This window comes from Oreochromis niloticus, linkage group LG4, assembly GCF_001858045.2.
Source record: "Oreochromis niloticus isolate F11D_XX linkage group LG4, O_niloticus_UMD_NMBU, whole genome shotgun sequence".
Classification (NCBI taxonomy): domain Eukaryota; kingdom Metazoa; phylum Chordata; class Actinopteri; order Cichliformes; family Cichlidae; genus Oreochromis; species Oreochromis niloticus.
Window position 1 is genome coordinate 9,066,843 of NC_031969.2, and position 22,278 is coordinate 9,089,120.

Below are 22,278 nucleotides of genomic sequence, written 5' to 3' on the forward strand. Positions count from 1 at the left end.
TATTGAATGGAAATGCAGATGTCATCCAGCATCACATTTTTGTAGTACTGTGCAGTGCATGTTCTCAGAGAGTGACCTTAAACAGTTGTCCAAACACACAGTGGAATATAATATACAGACACACAAACTTGTGCAGAAATTACATTTTAATCATTAAAGTCACATCTGAACTATTTACAAAAACATTTGTCATATATTTACAGTAATTTTATCTACAGTTGATTTGTGTGTTTCACAGTTTTTGATTGTATGTCTTGTAGCAGTGCTCCTGCTGCTCTACATTCAGTTTTCCTTTCCTCTTTTGCTCGGTGGATGTTGAGGATGTGGCTAACTCGAAATGTCAAAATCATAGTTTGGGAGTTTGACTTTTTGCCCATACACCATGTCAATGTGTTCAAGTCCATCCTCGTTAGTTGATGTCTGCACCACAGGACGATTCAGTCTCTCCCACAGCTTTTTCTTAATGCGTCTCCCCAGCTCTAAACTGTAGGGACGAGGGCGGCCATTCTTGTACCTGCAAAAAGAAATTCAATCAAAATGATGCATGTGGTCAAAAACCTACTGTAACCATTTTAGAGCTGGCGATTTTAAAAAGTGACAGGAGATTTGGAGACAAACGTACGTCAGCATGCTATCTACCACCTCATGGTAGAGTCGCTGATAATCTTCCACTGAGAGATTGTGGATTTTTAAAGGGCTGTCACCGGAGCTGGTTGGCTGGTGGTCGGTACTGCATGGCTCGGGTCTGGGGGGCATTTTTTTGCCACTGGCAGGTCGTCATGTGAGATAGCAGAGGGAGGCACCGAGTTCTTTCGAGGTTTAACCAAAGGTCGGGAAGAACTGGATGCTGGGCTTCGCTTCCTTTTCTGGGGCTGACTGGCTATTCTATCAGAGCGCCGGGGCCTCAGGGTTGAATTAATAACCTGGAGAAAGGTCAGAAGCACACAAGGGAATGTCAGTAGTTATTAATGACCTCATTTTTTTCAAACAAGACAAAAATCTAAATTTGATGAACGACATGGAAGTCCAAACTCCAAAATCCTTAAATGGTTCTGTTAATGAAATTTTACACATCCAACCTGGTCCTTGCTGCAGCATGGTTGTTTGCTGCAGGCTCTGGGTTTCTTTGCATCACGGGCCCGGCATGCAGTGTTTTTCTTCCGATAATTATGGTCTTTGAGGTGAACGGGCACAGTAAGCTGCAGGTATACACAAAAATGACAGTAATGCAAACATCAGTTAGTAGTTCATGAAACATTAAAAAAAAAACAACCCTTTAACATGTCCAAAAACTACTTAAACCACTTGCATGGTTGAATAACTTGTCCACAGTGAGTGTAACGACAAAAAATATCCAACATGTTCACAGAAAATCATAAGAACTAAAACCAGGACAATGCATCAAGGTCAGTGTAATAAAAGACTGTCAACTTATGGGCTCATCATGTTAGAGCTTCACTGCTGCATACCCCCAAATGACATTTCAAATAATAATTTACATAAGTTAACAAACACCAAAGTCCATGTTGTATTAAACTCTAATTTCTGTTATAATCATTGCTGCTTATTGCCGTTTTTGAACAATGCAGATGCACAAAATACCTTTGTAACTGGCTAAGCTCGGTCATGTGTGGTTTAAATGATTTTGAGAATTCAGATGATGCTGAACATCATTGCTTGCTAATTTGTAAATAAACATTTTAGGGATTAGCTTTTCTACAGTGAATAAAGTCTCAGTGTTTACTTTTTTTATCCCCCCAAACAGCAACATGCACCCCCCCTGGTGATCATTATGCATTTCAGTTAATCACAGATGTAGGATACTCTACTTATTAGCAAAAACTGAACATTTTTTATCTCAGCTGCAAACTTTGGTGACATGTCTGCCACAAGATCATTTAATACACGCAAAAGAAAACATTATAGGTAACATGCAAGTTTAAATGATGCACAGTTTACCCTGTTTACAGCTAGAGTGCAACAGTCTAACATGCAAGCATAACTCCCACGTGTGTAGGCCTAAATTGGGAGTTTTTAATGCCTTTTATTCACATATATGTCTTCTATATTTTCACGATGCCCTGTTGGCAAAGTGAACTCTTTGAAAACTTCCAAACTATATTAAAAACGGTCATAAAATCTCACCTTGTCCATGACGGATGATGGATGCTGGGTCGCTTTCCTTCGTGACGGTGGGAGTTGAACTCTTGTAAGGCTGCAAGAAGTCTTGAGCAGAAAGGTGTCTTACTTTTGCAGAAATTTGCAGAAATTTGCAGAAATCCCTTGTAGCTTTGCACAACACGTCGAGTGAAATGTGTCTGAACTATATCAAAAGATGCAATGCAAATAGAACCTGGGGACGCATAGCAACCACGCTCGCTTAAATCACGCTTTTTTGTACCTACTGTTAAAAATCCCTGTAATAATTATTTTTAGTGAGTTTTTCCCCCAGTTCAACTTTAGTTATGGCGGCTTTTTTTTTTTAATATTTGGGCATCCACATAATTACAGCATCAAAGTGGTGCGTAATGATCATATGAAAATACGTCAGAACAGAGCAAAAGTGGTTTAGCTGCCACAGCATATCACATCAGCTCATTGTAATTAAAAATACTGGATTTCATAAGCTGTGCTTATTTTATAAATGGCCCGGAGAGTAGCAAATTCTCTCTTTCTACTCACTGTACTGAACCCGCTGCACTACCCACTTTGGGCAATAGGTGTCAGCATTTTACCGTGGAAACAGCTATGCTTTGTACAGCTCCAAAGTCAATCTCTAGAGCGATGTGTTGCAGAAATAACTTCTTTCCAAAAGGTGTCTGTATAAAAATCTCTCTTATGCTCTGTCAGTTTGCAGTGCCTTAGTCTTTGGTGGTATTTCTGACCGCTCATGCTCATGAATCCACATGCAACGCACTGTCTGTCCCAGCCTCAGAAATGGATTTAAGACGATTTCTTTCGATATATCACCCTGTGGTCAGTTTTTGACATTCGTTTTGTTGCGGTCTTCAAAACAGAAAACAGTTACATCTGAGAGAAGATTTTAAATAAAACTAAAAGGGACAATTATATAATACACAAGAGACTTTATTGTCAGTGAGTCACTGTCACAGTATCACAACCAAATTAGGTGGTGCAAGAAAAAAACAATAAAAAAAACCCACAAAACAAAAGTTAAATAATACCAAAACTAAATACTAAATTCTGAAATGCCTCTATGTTATAAATGTAAATGGTCTGGTTTTTATACAGCACTTTTCTGCTCCACTTGCACACTCAGAGCACTTTATACAACATGCCTCATTCACCCATTCACACACACATTCATACCTTTTTCTAGTGTTTTTTTTTTTACATAACATTGACATACATTCACACTCTACAGCGTTTATGGAATACAGTATATGTTTTCTTGTTGCATCAGTAAAAGAACTTTTTTTTTCTTGAGCCCTTATCTGGAGCTCATCTGAGTTTATTTCAGATTGTGGGAGGAAAGAAAATGAGAACGCAAACCCCAGCTCATCAGGGGGTCTGAACAAGGGATTTTTTAATTTAATTTTATTTTTGTTGCTGAGAGGCCACAATTCAAATCATTGCACTGCTAACAAATACTTAACCTAAATTATAGCCAGAGTTCATGTTGCTTAACAAAGTGGTTTTAAAAAAAACAAAAACAAAAAAACGAATGCCATTACATAACATGGACTGTGTAACGTGGATTTCGGTAAGTGTATAAAAGAGGCAACATTTCCTTGTTTCATGTGGTCATAAACAGGTTGCTCCTCATTCTAAGAAAGAGCTGGATGTTTACAGAAGATGTGACGGTGTCACCATTTAGTTAGAAAAATAAAACAAAGCTACACCCTCAAAAAAAAGTTCTGCAAGTGTTTAAATCATTAAAAAAAAAAAAAATCATTTAAAGCACAAAAAATGATGGAAGGAGGCTAAAGTTTCATTGATTTTTGAGATTATGAAGCTTTTGCCTCAGGCCTGTGTCAAGAAACATTAAAGCTGTGGAGCAGTTCCAATAAAAAGTTGTGCTGTTACATATTTGAAAGATTACCCACACAAATGTCTGTCAAAGAAACCGTTCATCCATCAATGAAAGAACAGAAGATACTCTGTTTGTTCATTGGCACACCTTCAAACCTGGTAAGAAGACCCAAGTGCAGGGCACATAAGGAAGGTAAATAACAAATATGCATCTTTACTGGCGTAATGCAAAAATAGGAAAAAGTCCCAAAGAGTAAACTAAGCTGTGCACAAGGAAATAAACAGAACAGGAATCCAACACCTGAGCACAAGAAAAAGGAGGATAGGTTAACAACTTGACAAAGGGGAAAGACAAGACTATCCACTACGAGAGAAGATGTGGGCATCTCGTGTGGGCATCTCGTATGCCCAGCTCTCCTCCACTCCCAACATACCCTGGAATAGCAGCTCGAAGAAGGCTCACAACAACATAAATGACTCCTCCCATCCAAAGTATAAGCTGGATCTAAACCAGGGATGTCAAACTTATACTACAAGGAAACTGCATTAAATTGGTGGGCCTAATTATATGATGAAACGCAGGTGAGAGTAATGAGGATGGGGCATTCAATCACAAAGGAGGGGAACAAAAGCAAGAAAAAGGCTTGAAAAAGACAGAAAAAAACCTAACCTACAGACTAAAACAGGAAATGACAAAAACATGAAAATCTAACACATGAAGACGAACATTACGGGCTGGAAAAACCAGAAACACAGCCAATGTAACAATGAGCAAACAGAACAAATACACTGCAGAAACCTGAAACTATGACATGTTAACCATTGTTGGCTCGCAGACCAACAGGCCCTCTGGCTGCTGGCAGAAGGGCAGAAAAACACATCTTCTCTCACAGGATTGTCACATAAGTCAGTCAGCCTCACGGAGCAATTAATATTACTCCCCAACATTATCATATCTGCTATACATAAATAATAATAATAATTAAAAGAATGCCAAATATATCCAAGATACTGAGAGGGGAGGGGATAAACTTTAAACAGTTAAAGCAGCACATCATCTGCTAAAGCCAGTGCCCTATTTTTCATATTTCAAGTAAGCAGTCTGAACTTGTACCAAGATCTTCATTTCCTCATGCTCCACCTCTTCACCCACTTTCAGGAAATTCGCCCTGATAAGAACCTGTGTTTCCTTGCTGACAGATAATTACATTCTAATTAAAGCATGGGAAGCCCCAAGCATCCCCACAATGTGGTAATTTTACTTTTGAACCGCTAGGTGTTCTGGTCTTTGTGGCTGTACATCTATTAAACTTCTTAAAGGGGTTCATGTATTTTTTCTTAAACCAACAAGTATTTATTTGTAATTCATGCTCTGTGTTGATCATTATATCACTACTAGTGCTGATGTTAAATGGGTTCTGTGGAAACTATTCCACTTGACTGAGCTAGAAGCAGTTTACCTCTCAGTCTAATAATCCCTTCATTGTGCAAGGAGACAGTTTTGGTAACCTAAACGAACATCAACATTGTCCTCGTTATGACTCACTGTGATTTCGTAGAACCAGGTGAATTTCTCCCAGTCAATCAGCAAAGATCAGGTTATGTGGCAGATAATGCCACATAACCTAAAGCGTGGAAGTACTGACCTTACTTAATTCCATAAAAAGTGACAAAAACATTAGCGTCCGCTGTACATTGTGTGGGAAGAACCCCCCCCTCCCCAAACTTCTGAGCAAGTACCCAGCACGCTGCCACAGGAATGTGAAATTCACAGAGAAACCCCCGGATCCCCCCACTGACACCTCCGCCTGCTCCACTCCACAAAGGTCTATTGCTTTATTATCTATTCAGGTTGTGTATCATGTTTTTTAAAAGTAACTAAGTAACCAAGTAACTAATTACTTTTGAAAATAAGTAATCAGTAAAGTAACGGGATTACCTTTTTGGAGAAGTAATCAGTAATTAGTTACTAATTATTTTTTTCAAGTAACTTGACCAGCACTGGTCATCATAACATCAAAACTGACAGGGGTAACTTAATGAAACCCTTGCATTATACAAACTTAAAAGATAATTTTTTAGAAATTAGTGAAATGTGTAGTATAAAAATGGTGACCTGTTTACTTAAAATTAGCAGCAGGTATTAGACATCGACCAGACGGATCTAAGGAGCCATTATACCTCTAAAACAAAACAAAACAAAACAAAACAAAACAACAAAAAAACTCCAGACAAACAGAAAAACTCCTAATAAATAAATAAACATAGAACATAGGTAAACAGGATATTTGATGTTGCCAGAACTTTGTATATCACTGTATAGTGATCCAGTGACAGATTTGACCCATTTATACATGATTTTCTTTATTCATTTATTTTTTTGTGACCTTATAATAGTTTTATTATACTTAAATCACATATAGTGGTGTTTACTTTTACTGTAAGTCTTATTACTGCTAAAATTAACGGAATAATTAAAGATTTGTAATTTATTTAGTTTTAATTGAGTTACATACAAAACAATGTGCAGAAACCACCACGAGTTAGAATGCTATTTGTCTACTTCTTGCTGCATAGTTACAATTTCTATATCAGTATTTTGCTTTAAGTCGATTTACTGTTCTTTCAAAACTGACTGACCAACTCCAAAATGTACTCGCTTTTGTTTTGGAGCTGTCTGCTGTAATAGGATGTGCTCATTTCAGAGAATTAACTAGAATGAGCTTAAATCTTTGAGAAAAGACACTGGACGCAAATACTTTACATGCATTCAAACAATGAAGCATGCAATTCAGAGTCACATGCAACGGGAGAAGACAGTGCTTTTTAGAATAGAAATATCCTTTATTGTGAAATTCAGGTGTTCCAGCAGCAAAGTGACAGGCAGATGGAGCATTATTCATTTAACAAGCATGGTTAATGGCACTGCTGAATATGTATAAGTATGATATATTCTTGTCTTTTTAAAAGGATTTTTTTCTACAACCTTCTGATTTGTTATTTACAGTGCAAATTGTTGCGTGGACAGCCTAAGATTAAAACACAAATAAACACAAAACTGACTGTCTTCACATTTATCTTTTCATTTATGTAACTTCATGTAAGAAAATCAACTTTGTGTAATCTGAATCCATTCAAAAGTCTCATTGTTACGGTTTATTCACTACTGTGATGGCACTGGCTTTGGGTAATCATAAATGCTCAGTCGTTCCCAAGTCCCGTTTTTGGTGTCCAGCCAGTTGCTGGGAGAATAGATCCCTATTCCTCCTTCCTGCACTTCCTCATTTTCCTCTCCAGAAGGACACAACTCGTCCTCCTCTGAGCTGCTTTTCCCGGCGCTGTCTCCCCTGTTGCGAAATTTCTCTTCATTAATATACTTGTAGCAGAAGCTGCAGATCCTCAGCTTTTTAGTGGGGTGGATGTGACTAATAACAGCGCGTTGCTTGGAGCAGGAATTGCAGACCAAGAAGCCGCAATTCCTGCAGTGGTGTCGACGATTGGCCGGACCAAACTTTGTAGTGAGGCACCGCATGCATTTGCACGCAGCCTGATCAGGAATCCAGGAAACAGCAAACTTCTTGCTAGGTTTGCGGCTGGTGCCCTGCATTAGGCTGGACCGGCATTCATTGATGTGCTCTATCCAGGCCTTCTTCTCCTCGGACGAAGGGGCGGACACAAAAAAAGACTTCCTTGGAGTTCGGATCAGCCACTGATGCTTGAATATGTCACTGTCCTCCAGGTCTTCCAGCTCAATGTCCTCTAAAATCATAGTGAATTTGATAACAACATAAAAATTACATGGATAAAGTGGTATGATCAGAAAGCACGAACATATGAAGGTTTTTAGTTAAATTAGCACAGCACACTCACTATTTTCTGCCTGCCACTCATTTTATGAACAGTATTCAATACTCTTGGTTCTTACTGAAGCTTTTGTCTATTTTTCTTTCTCTTCAGTCATAAAATTGTTTTTTTTGGCAGTTTCACACTAATCTTCTCACAGCAGGTTAGCTGCAGGAAACGCAGATGAATGTCTCACCTAAAGGGATGATCTTCTGCTTTTTGTACCAGCGACCGGGCACAACAATGCTGCCGTACACCAGAATATCAGTGAAGAGGAAGAAGATTTTCTGCTGTATCTTCTTGCGACCCTGCTTTAATACAGTTCCCTCTCCGATTAGAATCCGGCCCGGCTTGCACAAGGGCTTCCCTGCTTGATGGAACGAGTTCTCCACCGCCTGCACACGCTCTTGGTTCTCTCGTTCAAAGGTTGGGTGATCCATCATTTCTTTGGCGTGAACAACATGTGCAGCTTGAGAGTGTCTGAACTTCAGTGCCTTTTTAAACTATTGGTGGTGATGCAACGGGGCGTTCCAAGTAACAAACATGTTATACCGGAAGCCAAGAAAATAGAGGAGTGAGGCAGCACTAACGGGAAAAATAGAAACTGGTCAAACAAAACAATCAAGAAAGAAAGAACATTTTAAAAAAGTGGAGTCCTTCATTGTAGAAAGATTATACAGTATTACATATTTATATGTTGCTTTAAACAAGGGAAGCTCCCTTTTGTGCAGCAACAACTTTCACATGGTATTTCCAAAACAAAATCTTAATTCTTATTTGGCAGTAGAGTGTACGCTAAAGGCAACAGTATGATTTTCTCCGTCTGCAGAGTCACTTCACCGAGAGGTGCAAGAATGTCAGAATTCTTTTCACATCCTTAATGAAAAAAGCAAAACAAATTATGCTTGCACAACATTGCTCAATCAGTACGAGCATTTTTATTGAGAACACGAACATAAGTTTTGACCCTTTGGGTTAGGGCTGGGATGCCTGGCAGGTTTACTTTATGATTCTTATCGTCTTGCTAAAAGACTTCTAGAGTGAGATTTTTCATTTTTAAAGTTTTTTGTTTTTCCATATTCTCACGGACTTTAGAAAAAAGATGCATTTTTTTAACTTTTTTTTTTTTTTTTTTCAGCTATAACTCATGAAATTTGACATTTTATGTCAGGGTAATCTGTAAAATGATTCTTGATGAAACAACAGATTAAAATGGAATAACAAAGCAATCACAGAGTTAAAATTCATAGTAAAACATGTCATGAAACTTGTTGAGCAACTCAGCCAGCCACATTATGTGAAACAAACACAGTGCCCTGCTTTATGCTGCCAAGTCCTTGGCCTCTTTAACACAGTTCTAAATATAGAAACTAACTACGCAAAAAGGGCAGACACAAGGTAATTTTATTTCATGCCAAAAGGCTTCTATGTGGTGTGCACAAGGCAGAATTCCTGGATGTTTCTGTTATTGCAACGAGGTAAACAGTTGCCAGTAAAATTGTCAGTTGTGGACTGAAAGTAAAAGATAACCTATTTATTAATGAATAAATAAAAACAATGCACAACAATAAATAATAAACAATTATTAACAAGAATAACAAGAAAGAAAGAAAGAAAGGGAGAATAAAAAGGGGATGGCCCAGCGTCCCAGACCCCGACCAGACTGCCAGCTCCTCCCAGCCCCCTGCCCCGAGTAAGCAATCATTAACTATTAAATATATTGCGTTAATTTGTAGACACTAGTTAGCTTAGCACAAAAACAGCACACATGGAAATGAGCTAGCCTTGTTCTTTTTGTTTCTAACAGTTAAATGCAACATGTCAATTTATTATTTTCTCATGCCTTAAGCACATGTGCTTCGGATTTCGCTTTTAATTTGCTCAGACTCTGGACTCTATGAGCAGTTCAGCTATGTATGTATGGCAGGGGGTTCTGTATCAGGCTGGAGAGGCCCCAATACTGAACATTTAATCGTTTAAATGTGAGGAAGCCATAGTAACCTGAGAGAACACACGCAAACACGGGGAGAACATACAACCACCACACAGAAAGACCCCAGCCTGATGGTGGAATTGAACTCAGGACCTTCTTGCTGTGAGGCAACAGAGCTAACCACCGTGCGGCCCATCTCATCCTATGCATCTTATCTCAGGTGATCATTAACAACAATGCTGACGTACACCAAAATACCACTGAAGAGTGAGAATATTTTCTGACCCCGCTTGATCAGAATAGTTCCTTCTCCAATCAGATCCAGCCTGGCTTAAACCAGGGCATTGTTGTGCTTTGGAATGAATTCTCCACAGCCTGGGTAGGCTTACGGTTCTCTCATTCAAAGGGCCGCTCATCCATCATGTCTTTGGTATGAACAAGTTGCTCTGCTCAAGAGTCACAGTTCAGGCTTTAAAAGCTTGCCAATCAAAATGACAAAAATGTTATGCCAGAAAGAGGCGTGGGCCGGTACTTTTTTGAACCATAGAAACCAGTTAAACAAACAAAACAAACAAACAAACAAAAATACTGCAGTTCTTTTGCTGACAAAAAAATACCATCCAATATTACACATTTATAAGTGGCATCCCTTTCTGCAGCAATAACTTTCCAAAACATAATCTGAGTAATTATTCTTATTCTTAAGGTAACTGTGTGACATACTTCCTCTGGAAAAACCGCCACAGAGATGCGGTGGGATTTCGGAATTCCTTCATCCGTAAGTGTTAGCAAGCCATCTTGAGCCTCGCCCTTCTGCCTAATCGTGTTTTCTGTATATGACTACAGACTACACAATGACCTTTACCAAATTTTCTATGACCAACAGCTGCTTATGAGGGAACATTGCTCCAGCTAATATAAGGCTTGAGGTCCTAAAAATCATAGTTTACCTCTGATAAACACTTTGATTAGGTTCAAGTTTATTCACTAAGGTGTCAAGTCCAACAATTAAGCATCCACTTTAAAAAAAAGTTTCACTAACACCGGGTCAACTGCAGGTAAAAGAAGCTAACAGCCGCTAACAGCCGCTAACAGAGGCTAACATCAATAATCAGCAGTACAAAACCACAACGCTTACCAACAGAAAAGTTTAAAACATCATCAACAGCTTATCTCACCTCAGTGAGCTTCAATAACTCATCAGCTCACATTGGACCCCTTTCACAAAGTCTTACAGTCTCCTCCAAAGTAAATAAACACTTATCTTGACTGACAGATGGTTAAGGGTATTTTAATGATGGTTGATTAAATCCAGAGTCAAGTATAACATAACATCAGGTTTAAATTATATTTATTTAAGTAAAAATGGTGAGGTATTTTAGTGTCCTTTAACGACCACATACATCGACATAGAATTCAATTCAGCTTCGTATTTATATAGTGCCGAATCATAACAATCACAACAGTGTAAGGGACATTTAAGGCAAAGTAAGGGGATGAACAAAGTCATAATTCATCCCGGGATAATGAATATTTGCTTGGAAGCTTACAGAGTTGTTGAGATATTTATTTCTGAGTATCAGGTAGGCTGAATTTATTATTTGTGCTGTCACGCTAGAAGAATTGTCGAATCTTATGCTGCTGTACATTTAATTTAAAAATCACAACCAAAATGTGTTAAAAATGTCTTTTACATGTGCAGAGAGACATGTTCTCATACTGAAGATATTTAGTTTCATCTTCTTGTGGACCACAGAAAAAAAGGTTAAAAAAAGTGTTTTAGTATAAGGTACAAAATGAATGTAGATAAAAGCAAAAACAGTTTAAAGGAAATAATAATGCAATGATCTGTAGAAAGCAGGAAACCCCGACAGTTTCAAAGTCAAACATGTGGTGAGACTTGTTGAGTAGCTCAGCTGGTTCATTTAAAAATAAAGACACTACCCTGCTTTATGCTGCAAAGTCCTGTTGGCACTTGCATATCAATTTTTATGAAACTTCTTCTTTAACTCAGTTCTAAATATAGAAACTAACTACGCAGATTAGCAAGAAACAACCAGGATCCTTAGGGTTTTAAACAAAACACAACTGTCAGGCTTCTGTCCTCAAATGTGCAGGTAGAAGAATTTAAGGAAAGCATCATAAGGCAGGGTTAAGGCTTCCACTATCTTAATGAGGGAAAACAAATGCCAGCAACATTGCCAGTAAGTTGCTCTGGACTGACAGGAAGTAAAAGATGACCTATTTATTTTCGAGTTAACAAAACAATTTACAACAGTAAACAGTAAAGTGTGTGATTGGAAATGTTTGTTTTTTGCTTTTTTTTTACTGTTCCCATGTGAAAAAAGAAAGTACGTCCTCTTTCGAGTCTAAAGTTTTACATATCAGGACATTGTTTAAGAAAATGAACTGTAACAATGACATATGACATAATAAAAACGAAATCAAAATGCAGACAAGTCATATTTGTTCAGTCCTTTTTCCTATTCTACTGTCACAACTTTAAACATGTAATGTGCGAAATGAGGCCTGTAGAGACTGAAATGTAGCTCTTGGGTTTGTTCCATTTTTTCTGAGGATTGCACTTTCTGACCTTGGTGGGAATTTGCTGGGGGATCTCCACTCCAGAGCTCCAGACCAGTAAACTGCAAAAACTTTTTTTTTCTTTTTAAACTTTTACCAGCTTGACTTTCATTTGATATTATTAACACAATTTTGTGTCAGCAGAAGATACAAAATGAATGCCGGTTAAACAACACTTTAACAACACAATAATGTAATCTACGATAGAAAGAGTTAAAGTTTCAAAGACAAACATGTTGGGAAACTTGTTAAGTAGCTCAGTCAGCCACCTGATCCTAAAAACAAAATACCTACCCCTACTCTATGCTCCTCTGTGCAGGTTAAAGTCAGCTTTAAATAAACACCTCTAAATGTAGCAATGCAAAACAGAAAGAAGCAGCATGGTGGTGGTTTTTTAAAACTTTTAAAACTGCTCTTTTAAAAAAGTGTCTGTTTAAGGAATAATATAAAGGAATGTAACGACTATATGAAATGGATTTTCTTTTATGTCTCAGTGATGTTTTAGTGCATCACTAACCACATATCTGTTTAGGTTCATCTCATCTCACATCAACCTGATGGATTTTTCTTTGTATTAATATAGAAACTGATCAAAAAGTAAGAAACAGAAGCAGAATGAAAGCACCACAGAGTCGTACATTCACAAACATATTCATGTGCGTACACATTCACACATTGTTTATGATTTGTTTTTCTGCTTGTCTCAGTTTTATTTATGATTTGTGGCATATAGACAACTCATTCTGTGCACCTTGTCTCAGCTACGTTAACTGTACTATCTTTGTCATCGATTGCTTTCTGCACAGCCAAACATAAACACCAAGAAGAAAACAAGCGAACTACTGGAATACAGGACTAAAAGGAAGAAATTACATCATGATGCATAACAGACCCGTCCGACTGGACACCCCAGTGCTGCCGGGATGATGGTGGGAATGCACAGATCTACCAATGAAAACAAACAGACGGGGCATCACACGGCACGAAGTTTCAGCGATTTTCTTTTGTGTAAAAATGTTTAAATAAATCATGAACCACATTTCTGAGCCCCTCTCAGCCCCTGTTTACCGTGGTCACTGATATGAATACTCTTTTGATAAAGGAGTAGGACTCACAGAGTTGAGTCTGAGAAATTTGATTTTTAAAGTTACTGCAAACTGTAATCATTACAAGTATTCTTTTTTTTTTTAAATAAACAAACTGAATACCTTAAAAAACTGCCATGTTATATTATAGAGATGATAAGAAAATGTGCTAACATGCAGGATGCTTGTTGAGGTGGAGAAGGCTGCAAACTTGTCCTTTAAAGGTTAATAAGCCTTACATTTTTAATATAGCCTACTAGGGACATCTAGTGGCCAAAACGTGTCAAATCTGTTTCATGAGTTACGTGAATGATTCCTAATTTAATACAACAGACAAGGCTTTAGAAAAGAGCACACACAGCAGAATGATATTCATTTTTATTCCGTTTTAACTCTACAGGCGGAGAAAAATGAGAGAATTACAGAGATATTCTTGAAGGTGCAGTTAGGAAAGAAAGTAAATCCACATGCTGGTGTTTGGTTTCTTCCAGTCTGATCCGTCTGCCACACTTTTAGACAGTTTGCTTTGCAGCAAAGAAAAAGCCGAGCTCAGAGGTGGCAATGCAAGAAAAAAGGCAGCTCTGGTGCGCAGTCAGCTGTAGCCTCTAATAGGGGATTGGTCCATAGTAGGCAGTGTAGGCGGCGATGATGCCGTTTATGTCCATCATGTGCTCACAAGCCACGTTGGCCTCACACACTTCTCTCAGACTGAATGGAGAAGAGAGGACACACACACACACACGGTTACTTATGATGTTTCATACCTTCATGACAACTTCCATATCTAACCCAACCCTATTAAAAATAAAAACATGTCTAAAAACATGCAGCAGTAAGGTTTGTAGAAAAGGTGTGAGATACCTCTCCAGCTGTACCAAGGATAACTGTCCAGCAGCTCTCTTCTGCCTCACCACCGTGGAGGCCTGCTCCCTCTCCACAAACAACCCTGCACATCACAGTCATAATACATCTGTCAACCTGCTGTTCTTAATGAAATTAATAAAAAAAAAGATCAATATAGCATAAAAACAAAAAAAGTCATACAAACAAAACAAAAAACAACAAACAAACAAAAAAGAAGAGTATGCAAAAAGTCATTCATCATTCTTGGTATATCATTTCACTCATGCAGTCTCTGAAAGTTCAAACCCCTTCTCCATTAAACTCTGGAAGAATAAACTGATATTAATCATACCCTCCTCAGCAGGGTTGTCACCAGCAGGCTGAGGGTCGGTGGCAGCATCTATCAAACAGGAGGGGAAAAATAAGAACGATAACAAACTAACTTTAAAAAACAAATTTAGTTCAAAGGTTTAAGGTTAAAAAATTACATTGCAATGATAAAAACAGTATTTCACAGTTAAAAAAAGTATTAATTCTTGCAAATATTGCTACAGCTCTTACCTGAAGCGACACAGATAACTACCAAGAAGCAGAGAGCCAGGATAGCCACGGTCTTCATCTTTTCTTTCTTTGTCAGCCTTCAGTTTAAGGGAAAATGACCCGAGCTGTATCACTCACTTCTCTCTGTCTTTCCTTCTCTTAGACATATATATGTAAAAACACTCGGTTTATAGATGTAGCCCTTGTGCGACATGGATATGTGATTGGTTAGGGAATCATGTATCACACACCCACACAGATGCAGAAATACACACCTCTGCAAAAATGAAAGTATATATATATATATATATATGTAAAAAAAAAAGAAAGAAAAAGGCATCCACACTCACAGCGTTGCAGAATAAGCAGTCCAAAAGGTGGGTAATGTTTTAAAGCATAGGTGAGGAGCCACGAATATATGCCACTGGATGGATCTTTCAATCAACATTATTTTGCACCTTCATTTGACCTACTTACCAGATTGGTGTTAAGAATCACAGTTTCCTTTTCCTCATCTTTGCAAAATTTGCAGTCATCTCTGTTAAAATAAAAAACAAACAAAAAGAACAAAAGCAGACAAAAACAGACAGGATGAAATCAAATCACTGTCACCGATATCACATCATACTTAGTGGTAGTAATATAAAATTTAATGAACTCTTTCAGGAAAGCAGCTCGAACAGGTCAGACTTTTAAAGCGCCCACACACTTGTACATTTAGTTCAGTAAGTGCATGAGGCAGAGAAAAACCATGGCTTACTCACTAAAAAGGAAAAACCACTGTCCCACATTATGCTGCATTATTTTAATCTGAGGGCTTTCTTTTTATTGCAAACCACAGTGATTTCCTACATAAAGAAAGTGACATTTAGAAACAGCCATGTTTGTCTGAAGCTTTGTAGAAGGGCCATTTAAATGTGCAAAGATATTTTTATCACAACAAGTGGGTGGTTTGCCAGTTAAGCAGAGGGAAGCTGCATGATGTCGAGTGGAACGTGTCATTTGATTTTTAATTAAAACACGACTTCCCACAAGCAAAGTGCCTAATACTCTCATGCCACTCCTAAAATGTAATCCTTTTGTGGGGTACACATCAAACATCTTTTGTTTCAAGCAGACACTGCAGGATTACCTGTGGTTCAGCAGCTCCTCTCTTGATGTCATACAATATTAGCAGGGTGGGCAGAACATTCACACTGTTGGGGGATCCTCATATGCCAGGGTTATAGTTGTGCGTTGGTGCTATCATAGCTTTGCAGAGCAGATCTACATGCGGTAGCTTTGTATGGTCACTAGGGGGCAGTGTGAAAAATATGTGGCATAACCTGTAAGAGGTGAAAGTCATTTGAAAAAGTGTTAAAATCAATGAACACTGTCTGCTGTAGGCATTGTCTGTGTTTCTCACACTGCTTTTTTGATTTTTTTTAATGTTCTGCATGTCTTCCTCTTTGTGGTGATCTACCATTCCAGTTTAACTAACTTTTCAATAAATATTCATCCTACACATAGCATCATCACAACTTGGCTGTGTTTTGTTCTAAGGTGTGAAAAAAAGAAGGCAACCAAACCAAAAACAAGGTATGGGTCCTCACCAGGGGTCAAGGGTGAAACCACAATGAGGTTTTGCTTAGTGTCTGAGGAACTGGTGGGACTTGAACCTGCTGGGTACCATGACTGGAATCACTGAGAACCTACACAGATGTTATGCAATGTTAGTTTTTTTTTTTTTGATTATTGCATGCAAGCACTTGGCATTGTTTACTTACCAAAATTATGTGCTCTGCAACACGAGTGCAGAACCAACAATCCTACATCAAATTAGCCTTCAGCTTCAACACAGGCAAACAGAGCCTTCTTTAACTGGTCTCAGCTGTGCTGGCTTGTTACCTGCTGACTGTCTTCAGCTGTTGGTGTTCCATACTAAACGGTTCACTACCTAGAACCTTCAGGGAAGTTGTACCTGGAAAACCTTTTTAGTTTTCATCCACTCTCTTCCAAACCGTTTACCACAGGCTAACTTCAACGAGTCCCAGCGTTGGCACCAGACCAGGTGATCTGGATAGGAAAACAGCTTTGACAGGGGGCATTTGAGTCAAGTCACTCTGCTATTACATAAAATTGAAAAAGAAAATGTGTTTCCACTAACACTTGCAATGCATAATTACAAACATGCACACATAGTGCACTCACAGAGACCACAGTTACAAAAGTGGTCCACATGTCTTAAGAGCTAGAGAGAAAGAGTGTCTGGGTGCAGAAGTCGATCACTGAGCTCACCACACACTAGGACAGCTGACTGTGAGCGCACGATATCGTTAACATTGCAGCTTTTGAGAAGGTCACAACTCAAATAATACAACTAGCTGCACAAGCTGCTGAATAACATGTTGTTAGTTTCAAAGAAGCATGAGGGATACGTCCTAAATCTGACTTGCATAGGCCCATCCACTCAGAGTCGTCTTCAGTCATACCACTTACCACAACTGCTGCAGAAACGATAGTAGTTAACTGAATTTAACTGAATAATTAACTAACAGTTTTTAATTAATTAAAAGCTGAGCTTGCACTTCAGTAACTTATCAGCAATCTGTTTGTTTTTCCGTCTGTGAACTAGAGCCTTTTTGATCAAATCTTGGTATATGGCTTTCTTCAGGTGGTGAGAGATAACTAACCCGCCCTCCCAGGTCATTTCAAGTTCAGTTATTAAGATTTTTTTGTGCTTCAGGACCGTAGAATCAAGTTTAATCGGAGGAAGGTCGTAAAGGCCTTTCTGTCTTCCTCAGGTCAACTCGCATTTTTCCAGTCACAAGTTTAGAAAGGACGGCTTTGATCTGTTGTTTCTTGGCTTTGACCCTCCGTAGGCCGTCTGTGTCCACTTGCACATAAGGACCATATCGTGCCTCCAGCTGTAACAGCTGTTTTAAGAGATCTGGTCGTGGTACCCTGGATTTCCTCCAAGGTTAGCGATCACATGGTAGTTTAATGGTGTACTAGAAATCATAATGTCAATGCTCTACTGAATACCGTCCCAGTAACACAAACATATCATTTTTATTTCCAAAGCTGAGCCTTTCAAGTTCACTTTGTGACATGGATGCACTTTGCTGCCATTTCTAACTAGAGATTTTGAAGCTGGACCGGTCCGGACAGTAGTAGAGCATATAGGTTGTAATTTCACAGTCTGGGTCAATGCTGGTGCCTTTTGTCTCGTTTCAGTGACAGGCTACAAGGATTTACCCTCATGACAATTTTAATTATACACTTTCGTGGCCATGTGGCAGCACAGACAGACAAACATCCAGTATAACTGTCATTTTACGTCTACGGCATTTTGACATCTGCCATGTGCTGAGCTGTCCTTGTGTCTGTCTGCACATGTGCAGTACATTCTTCTTAAGACTGCAAGAGACCAGACACCGACTGTGCATGCTGAAATCATAATGTAACTCCTCAACAAGTCAGTTGTGTAACAACACATTCAGTCAGGTTCTTTAGAGCTTTTTAGATACTTGTACTTGATTTCTTCCCATTTTACTGCACTATGTACTTCTGCTCCATTACATTACTGTAATTTGCTTGTAGAAGAACTCACAAGATTAACATTTTACCTCTAAACCATGTGACAAATACTAGAATAACCAAGTGGTTTCCAGTATTTATAGACTGTTTGTGTCAAAGTGGCTTCTTACATTTATATAATTTCCTTGGGGATTAATAAAGTATTCTAATTCTTGACACGTGTCTCATATTTATGGGCTGTTAACAGTTTTATCAGAGAGACATTTACTCTCTAAACCTCTCATATACTTTAATATTTCCATGTAAAGAACAAAGAATATCCAACATATAACAAATAAGCATAAAATTCTATAAAGGACAGACATTTGTGGAAGGACTTTCATTGATTGTCTAACTGTCCCTTATATGCAGGATCCTGGCCACTAAGTTGTCAACCAGTTAACTTCCCTAATGCTTCTTAAGCACTTGCAAATATTGTTATATTACATGTAACATCTGGCATATATTGAAAAACACTGAGAATCCCCAAAATTCTCACAAACTCATGTGGCATGCAAACGGCAAAAACAGGATTAAGACCAAACCCATTAAAAGTCATTTTATTTGTTTATTGACAGCATAAGTAAGTGGAGATTGTAAGAAATGGTTAGCGGAAAGTGAACCAAACACTTCAGTTGAGCATATCCCGTAAAGCTCATAAATGCTGGGATCATGCAGTAATACTTGATAAAAGTCATCCTGAGATTACACAAGAAACAGGCTGTAAATTTCTACATGAGTATAATGATGGGCTGCTGTGTGATTTGAGCCACACTGACTGGAAGTTCTGGTGTTTATATAAAAAAACAGTTTTCTTGCCAAAAGAGCCCACAAAAACAATTACATAAATTATCTAAAAACTGATGATATGTGGACTAAAGGACCAGATGATAATGACACTTTTGCATGTGAGGTCCAGCTTAGTATCGGCGAGTCACAGCAGGCCGCCGTGGTTGACTTCCAGCGCTAAAGTATCTGTTGTAGGCCTGCTGGACGCCGTGGCGATAGGCATAGTAGCGGCAGGGGGAGTAGTCCTCGCAGATCTCTGCGCGTCTTTCTGCTGGAGACTTCATTGTCCTGGGAAATAAAACAAGAAGGTTTTCAAGATGAAGAAAAGTAGAGGAAGTGTAAACAGAAATGAGTTTAAAAAGAAAGGTTTTGTTGCTTTTCTGATTGATTCGCTTTCATCCTGCACTCCAGGCTCTGTGTTTGTGTCCGTGGATGCTTGAAGCACATGTAGATGTTTAATGGTCCAATTAGGCTTTGTCTTAATGAGCCACAGTGCCGTATATGTATGGCAAGCATGCATTTTCTGTGGGTTTGTGGTTTTAAACATGCATGAGATAAAGTGCTCTGCATTGCATGCCTGCCCGCGGTTTTAGGTTTTACCTCCCGAAGTTGTAACTGCCGAAGCCATTCCCTCTGGATGGGATGTATACGTTGCCTCTCTGTGGTGGGATGAATGAGTTGGCTCGGTTTGGAGGCACAAACAAATCTGAAACCACAAAACTTTACTAGTGGGAAAATTTGATTTCAATCAGCATCTGGCATGCTGGTCATGCAGCGGATCAGGTGAAACAAGGGCTGAGGGCGCATTAGTGAAGAGTAAAATGAGGATTAAATACATCATATTTGTTAGAATGGCATGCATGTTTTTCCAGAACCGAGAAACAACATTTTAATCACCTTCAACGGATTCTGTGCTTTCATGAGACTCTACGGGAAAAACATGGAATCGGGTTAATCATAAATGATGAATGTCTGTTTAAACTTTGTTATATTGCAGGTTATGAATAAATAATGGCTGCCAAGTGATAGCAAAGTGAGGGCGTCTGGGAGGATCTATACCATAGCAGACGCAGAGGGAGACTGCAGCACAGAGTGCCAGAAGACGAAGAAGGCTCCTCATCCTGGGGTTTCTTTATCTGCCTGCCTGCTGGAAAAAAAGCAGACAAGTATTTTTGGTCAGTCGTGGTAGCGCTGAAGTAAGAGTTAGATAGGCAGTAGGGAAAACATAGAAAAAAATGAGACAAAATGAGGCAAAGGGAAGGGGGTAGAACACGGGTTTTGCATTTTGAATCTGTGGGTAAACAGACGAGAACCTCAAGCTGGGGTAGAAAGTGACAACATTTCTGTGGGTTTTGTGCAGATAAACAACCAATATATTAAAAACCAATTAAAAAAGGTCTCTGTGCATGCTGGCACAGGGCTGCAGATTTTTTTTCTCAATGGAACAAACACAAAACCAAAGATATGAGTCAAAAAGTCTTTTCACTGTGCTGGCCTTAGGTTGAGGCCAATCTGCACCACGCGATGAAACCTCAGGTTGCAAGGAAGAACCGTAAGAGAATAGCTGTGGCCGAGAGGAGCTGCTTAACAGCCAGCAAATGAACAGACTGGAATTATGAAGCTGAGAGTGTACGCTCGCACCGCACGTGTCTACATGTAAACACTCAACGTGTAAGTGTGAGTGACCTGAGGTAAGGTGAGTGCCACCTGTGTAAACAGCAGTGCCAGATGTCTGCAGAAAAGCTTTCATCCCCACGTTCTGTTTGTGGGATTTGGATGGAGCGCTTGTTTCGGCAGCGCTCTTTTTCACCATCAATAGCAGCTTTCATTATACATTCAGAAGCACACACACACACTGACACATGATCCCCTCAGGCATATTTGTCTGCAGTGTAAGCCAGACCCACAGTGGGCACAGAAACAGCGAGCCTGGGGCCTAAAGTTCAAAAAGCGTCTCCCAAAGACTGGCAAAGATAGCTAAGTGAGCGTGAGTGTGTGTGTGTGTGTCTGTGTGAGGTGCTGACAAGAGTGTCTACAGAGTTTAATGCCTGTCTGAGTCTCAATAGGGGTCCAAGTGAATTCCTAGCTTCCTTCCCTGCAGACAGAATGTGCACACATCATTGGAAAAAGCCAAAGAACCAAGATGAGGGTGCACATTAAAAACTCTTTAACAAAAAGAGAAGGGCCACAGGCCTACTTTTCTATTTTCATTTGCAGATAAATTAAAAAAAAAGAAGTAAAGTACTATAAAAATAGTCACAAAATAAAAGTTATGTTTGCCTGATTGTGTCCAAAACTCAAAACTTCTCCTACTTTTCACCTGCAAAGAGTTTTAAGAGATCATTTGCTGTAATTTACTTACCTTGAAGGAAAATTATGGAGTGAAGTTTTGGAAACTGTCTCAGTACTTTCTCCTCAGGAACATTTCCTAATTCCTCACGGCAAAGCTTTTTATACTCATCTCTGTCCCCCCACCCCTTCATTTTTCTGTCTCCATCCACCTCCCTTTTAGCCCTCGCAATTTCTCCTCCCTTCCCTTACTATCACCCCCCCACCCACCCACCCACCTTTTTTCTACCAGTTAATCAGACCGGGGTATTAGCTCACTCTCTCCTCAACTCCTACGCTTTTACCGAAATAAACAGAACAGTAGGTGATGGAAGGAGAACCGGAGAAAAACAAGCCGGGGGTAAACAGAGAGACAGAGAAGAGGGTGAGGGAAAGGGTGGCACGGTGACAACTAAGCTGCTTCATAGCAGATACATGACAATATTTGCCACTGTTTGCCAGCATGCCTGCATGATATGAGAGATAACAAAAAAGTTCAGACATAACATGAAATGGTTACAGATTTTGACCTAAATATGTCTCTGAGAGCACAGAAATAGCACATACGACAGTGCTGGGCTTTAATTTAAATCTTCCTGTTGCCAAGCACATTTTTAATAAAGGGTTTAAAGGAGAAGCGTTTATGATTGTGGTCGGCAATAACTGTAACTCCTCTTTTCAGCAACCATAAAAGAAGTCCACTGTGTAAACAGATAATAAGTGGCACTGAAGTAAAGCACAACTTGAGTAAAAGTCATTGTTTCCCTGTGGAGAAGTCTGAAT

General features: G+C 39.1%; 3 protein-coding genes and 1 long non-coding RNA gene across 7 annotated transcripts; all 4 read right to left on the minus strand.

Annotated features, from left to right (window-relative positions):
- Positions 1-137: 137 nt before the first annotated feature.
- Positions 138-2,409, minus strand: LOC109201997 (uncharacterized). The gene is made up of 4 exons (XR_002061958.2): positions 2,146-2,409; positions 1,080-1,199; positions 623-923; positions 138-514 (listed from the first exon to the last, which is right to left on the minus strand). It is a non-coding gene; the product is annotated as an uncharacterized LOC109201997 (long non-coding RNA).
- Positions 2,410-6,813: 4,404 nt separating this feature from the next.
- On the minus strand, positions 6,814-8,336 carry LOC100692425 (pleckstrin homology domain-containing family F member 2). The gene is made up of 2 exons (XM_003443187.5): positions 8,033-8,336; positions 6,814-7,752 (listed from the first exon to the last, which is right to left on the minus strand). The coding sequence occupies exons 1-2, from the start codon at positions 8,277-8,279 to the stop codon at positions 7,157-7,159; spliced, it is 843 nt and encodes a 280-aa protein (XP_003443235.1). The 5' UTR covers positions 8,280-8,336; the 3' UTR covers positions 6,814-7,156.
- Positions 8,337-13,797: 5,461 nt separating this feature from the next.
- Positions 13,798-16,769, minus strand: bglap (bone gamma-carboxyglutamate (gla) protein). 3 transcript variants are annotated; one of them, XM_003443096.5, is made up of 8 exons: positions 16,587-16,769; positions 16,413-16,511; positions 15,953-16,145; positions 15,298-15,358; positions 14,842-14,918; positions 14,633-14,680; positions 14,299-14,383; positions 13,798-14,145 (listed from the first exon to the last, which is right to left on the minus strand). In XM_003443096.5, exons 5-8 carry the CDS (start codon positions 14,897-14,899, stop codon positions 14,043-14,045), a joined length of 294 nt encoding a protein of 97 aa, XP_003443144.1. In that variant the 5' UTR covers positions 14,900-14,918; positions 15,298-15,358; positions 15,953-16,145; positions 16,413-16,511; positions 16,587-16,769; the 3' UTR covers positions 13,798-14,042. The 3 variants fall into 3 exon arrangements, with proteins under 3 accessions (XP_003443144.1, XP_025762555.1, XP_005468514.1); XM_025906770.1 differs by having other exon boundaries at positions 14,842-15,097; positions 16,587-16,767; XM_005468457.4 differs by having other exon boundaries at positions 14,842-14,978; positions 16,587-16,766.
- A 2,153-nt stretch (positions 16,770-18,922) lies between these two features.
- On the minus strand, positions 18,923-21,655 carry mgp (matrix Gla protein). 2 transcript variants are annotated; one of them, XM_005468456.3, is made up of 5 exons: positions 21,530-21,655; positions 20,227-20,311; positions 20,065-20,094; positions 19,768-19,873; positions 18,923-19,455 (listed from the first exon to the last, which is right to left on the minus strand). In XM_005468456.3, the coding sequence occupies exons 2-5, from the start codon at positions 20,285-20,287 to the stop codon at positions 19,299-19,301; spliced, it is 354 nt and encodes a 117-aa protein (XP_005468513.1). In that variant the 5' UTR covers positions 20,288-20,311; positions 21,530-21,655; the 3' UTR covers positions 18,923-19,298. The 2 variants fall into 2 exon arrangements, with proteins under 2 accessions (XP_005468513.1, XP_003443145.1); XM_003443097.4 differs by having other exon boundaries at positions 20,227-20,314; positions 21,530-21,654.
- Positions 21,656-22,278: the final 623 nt, after the last annotated feature.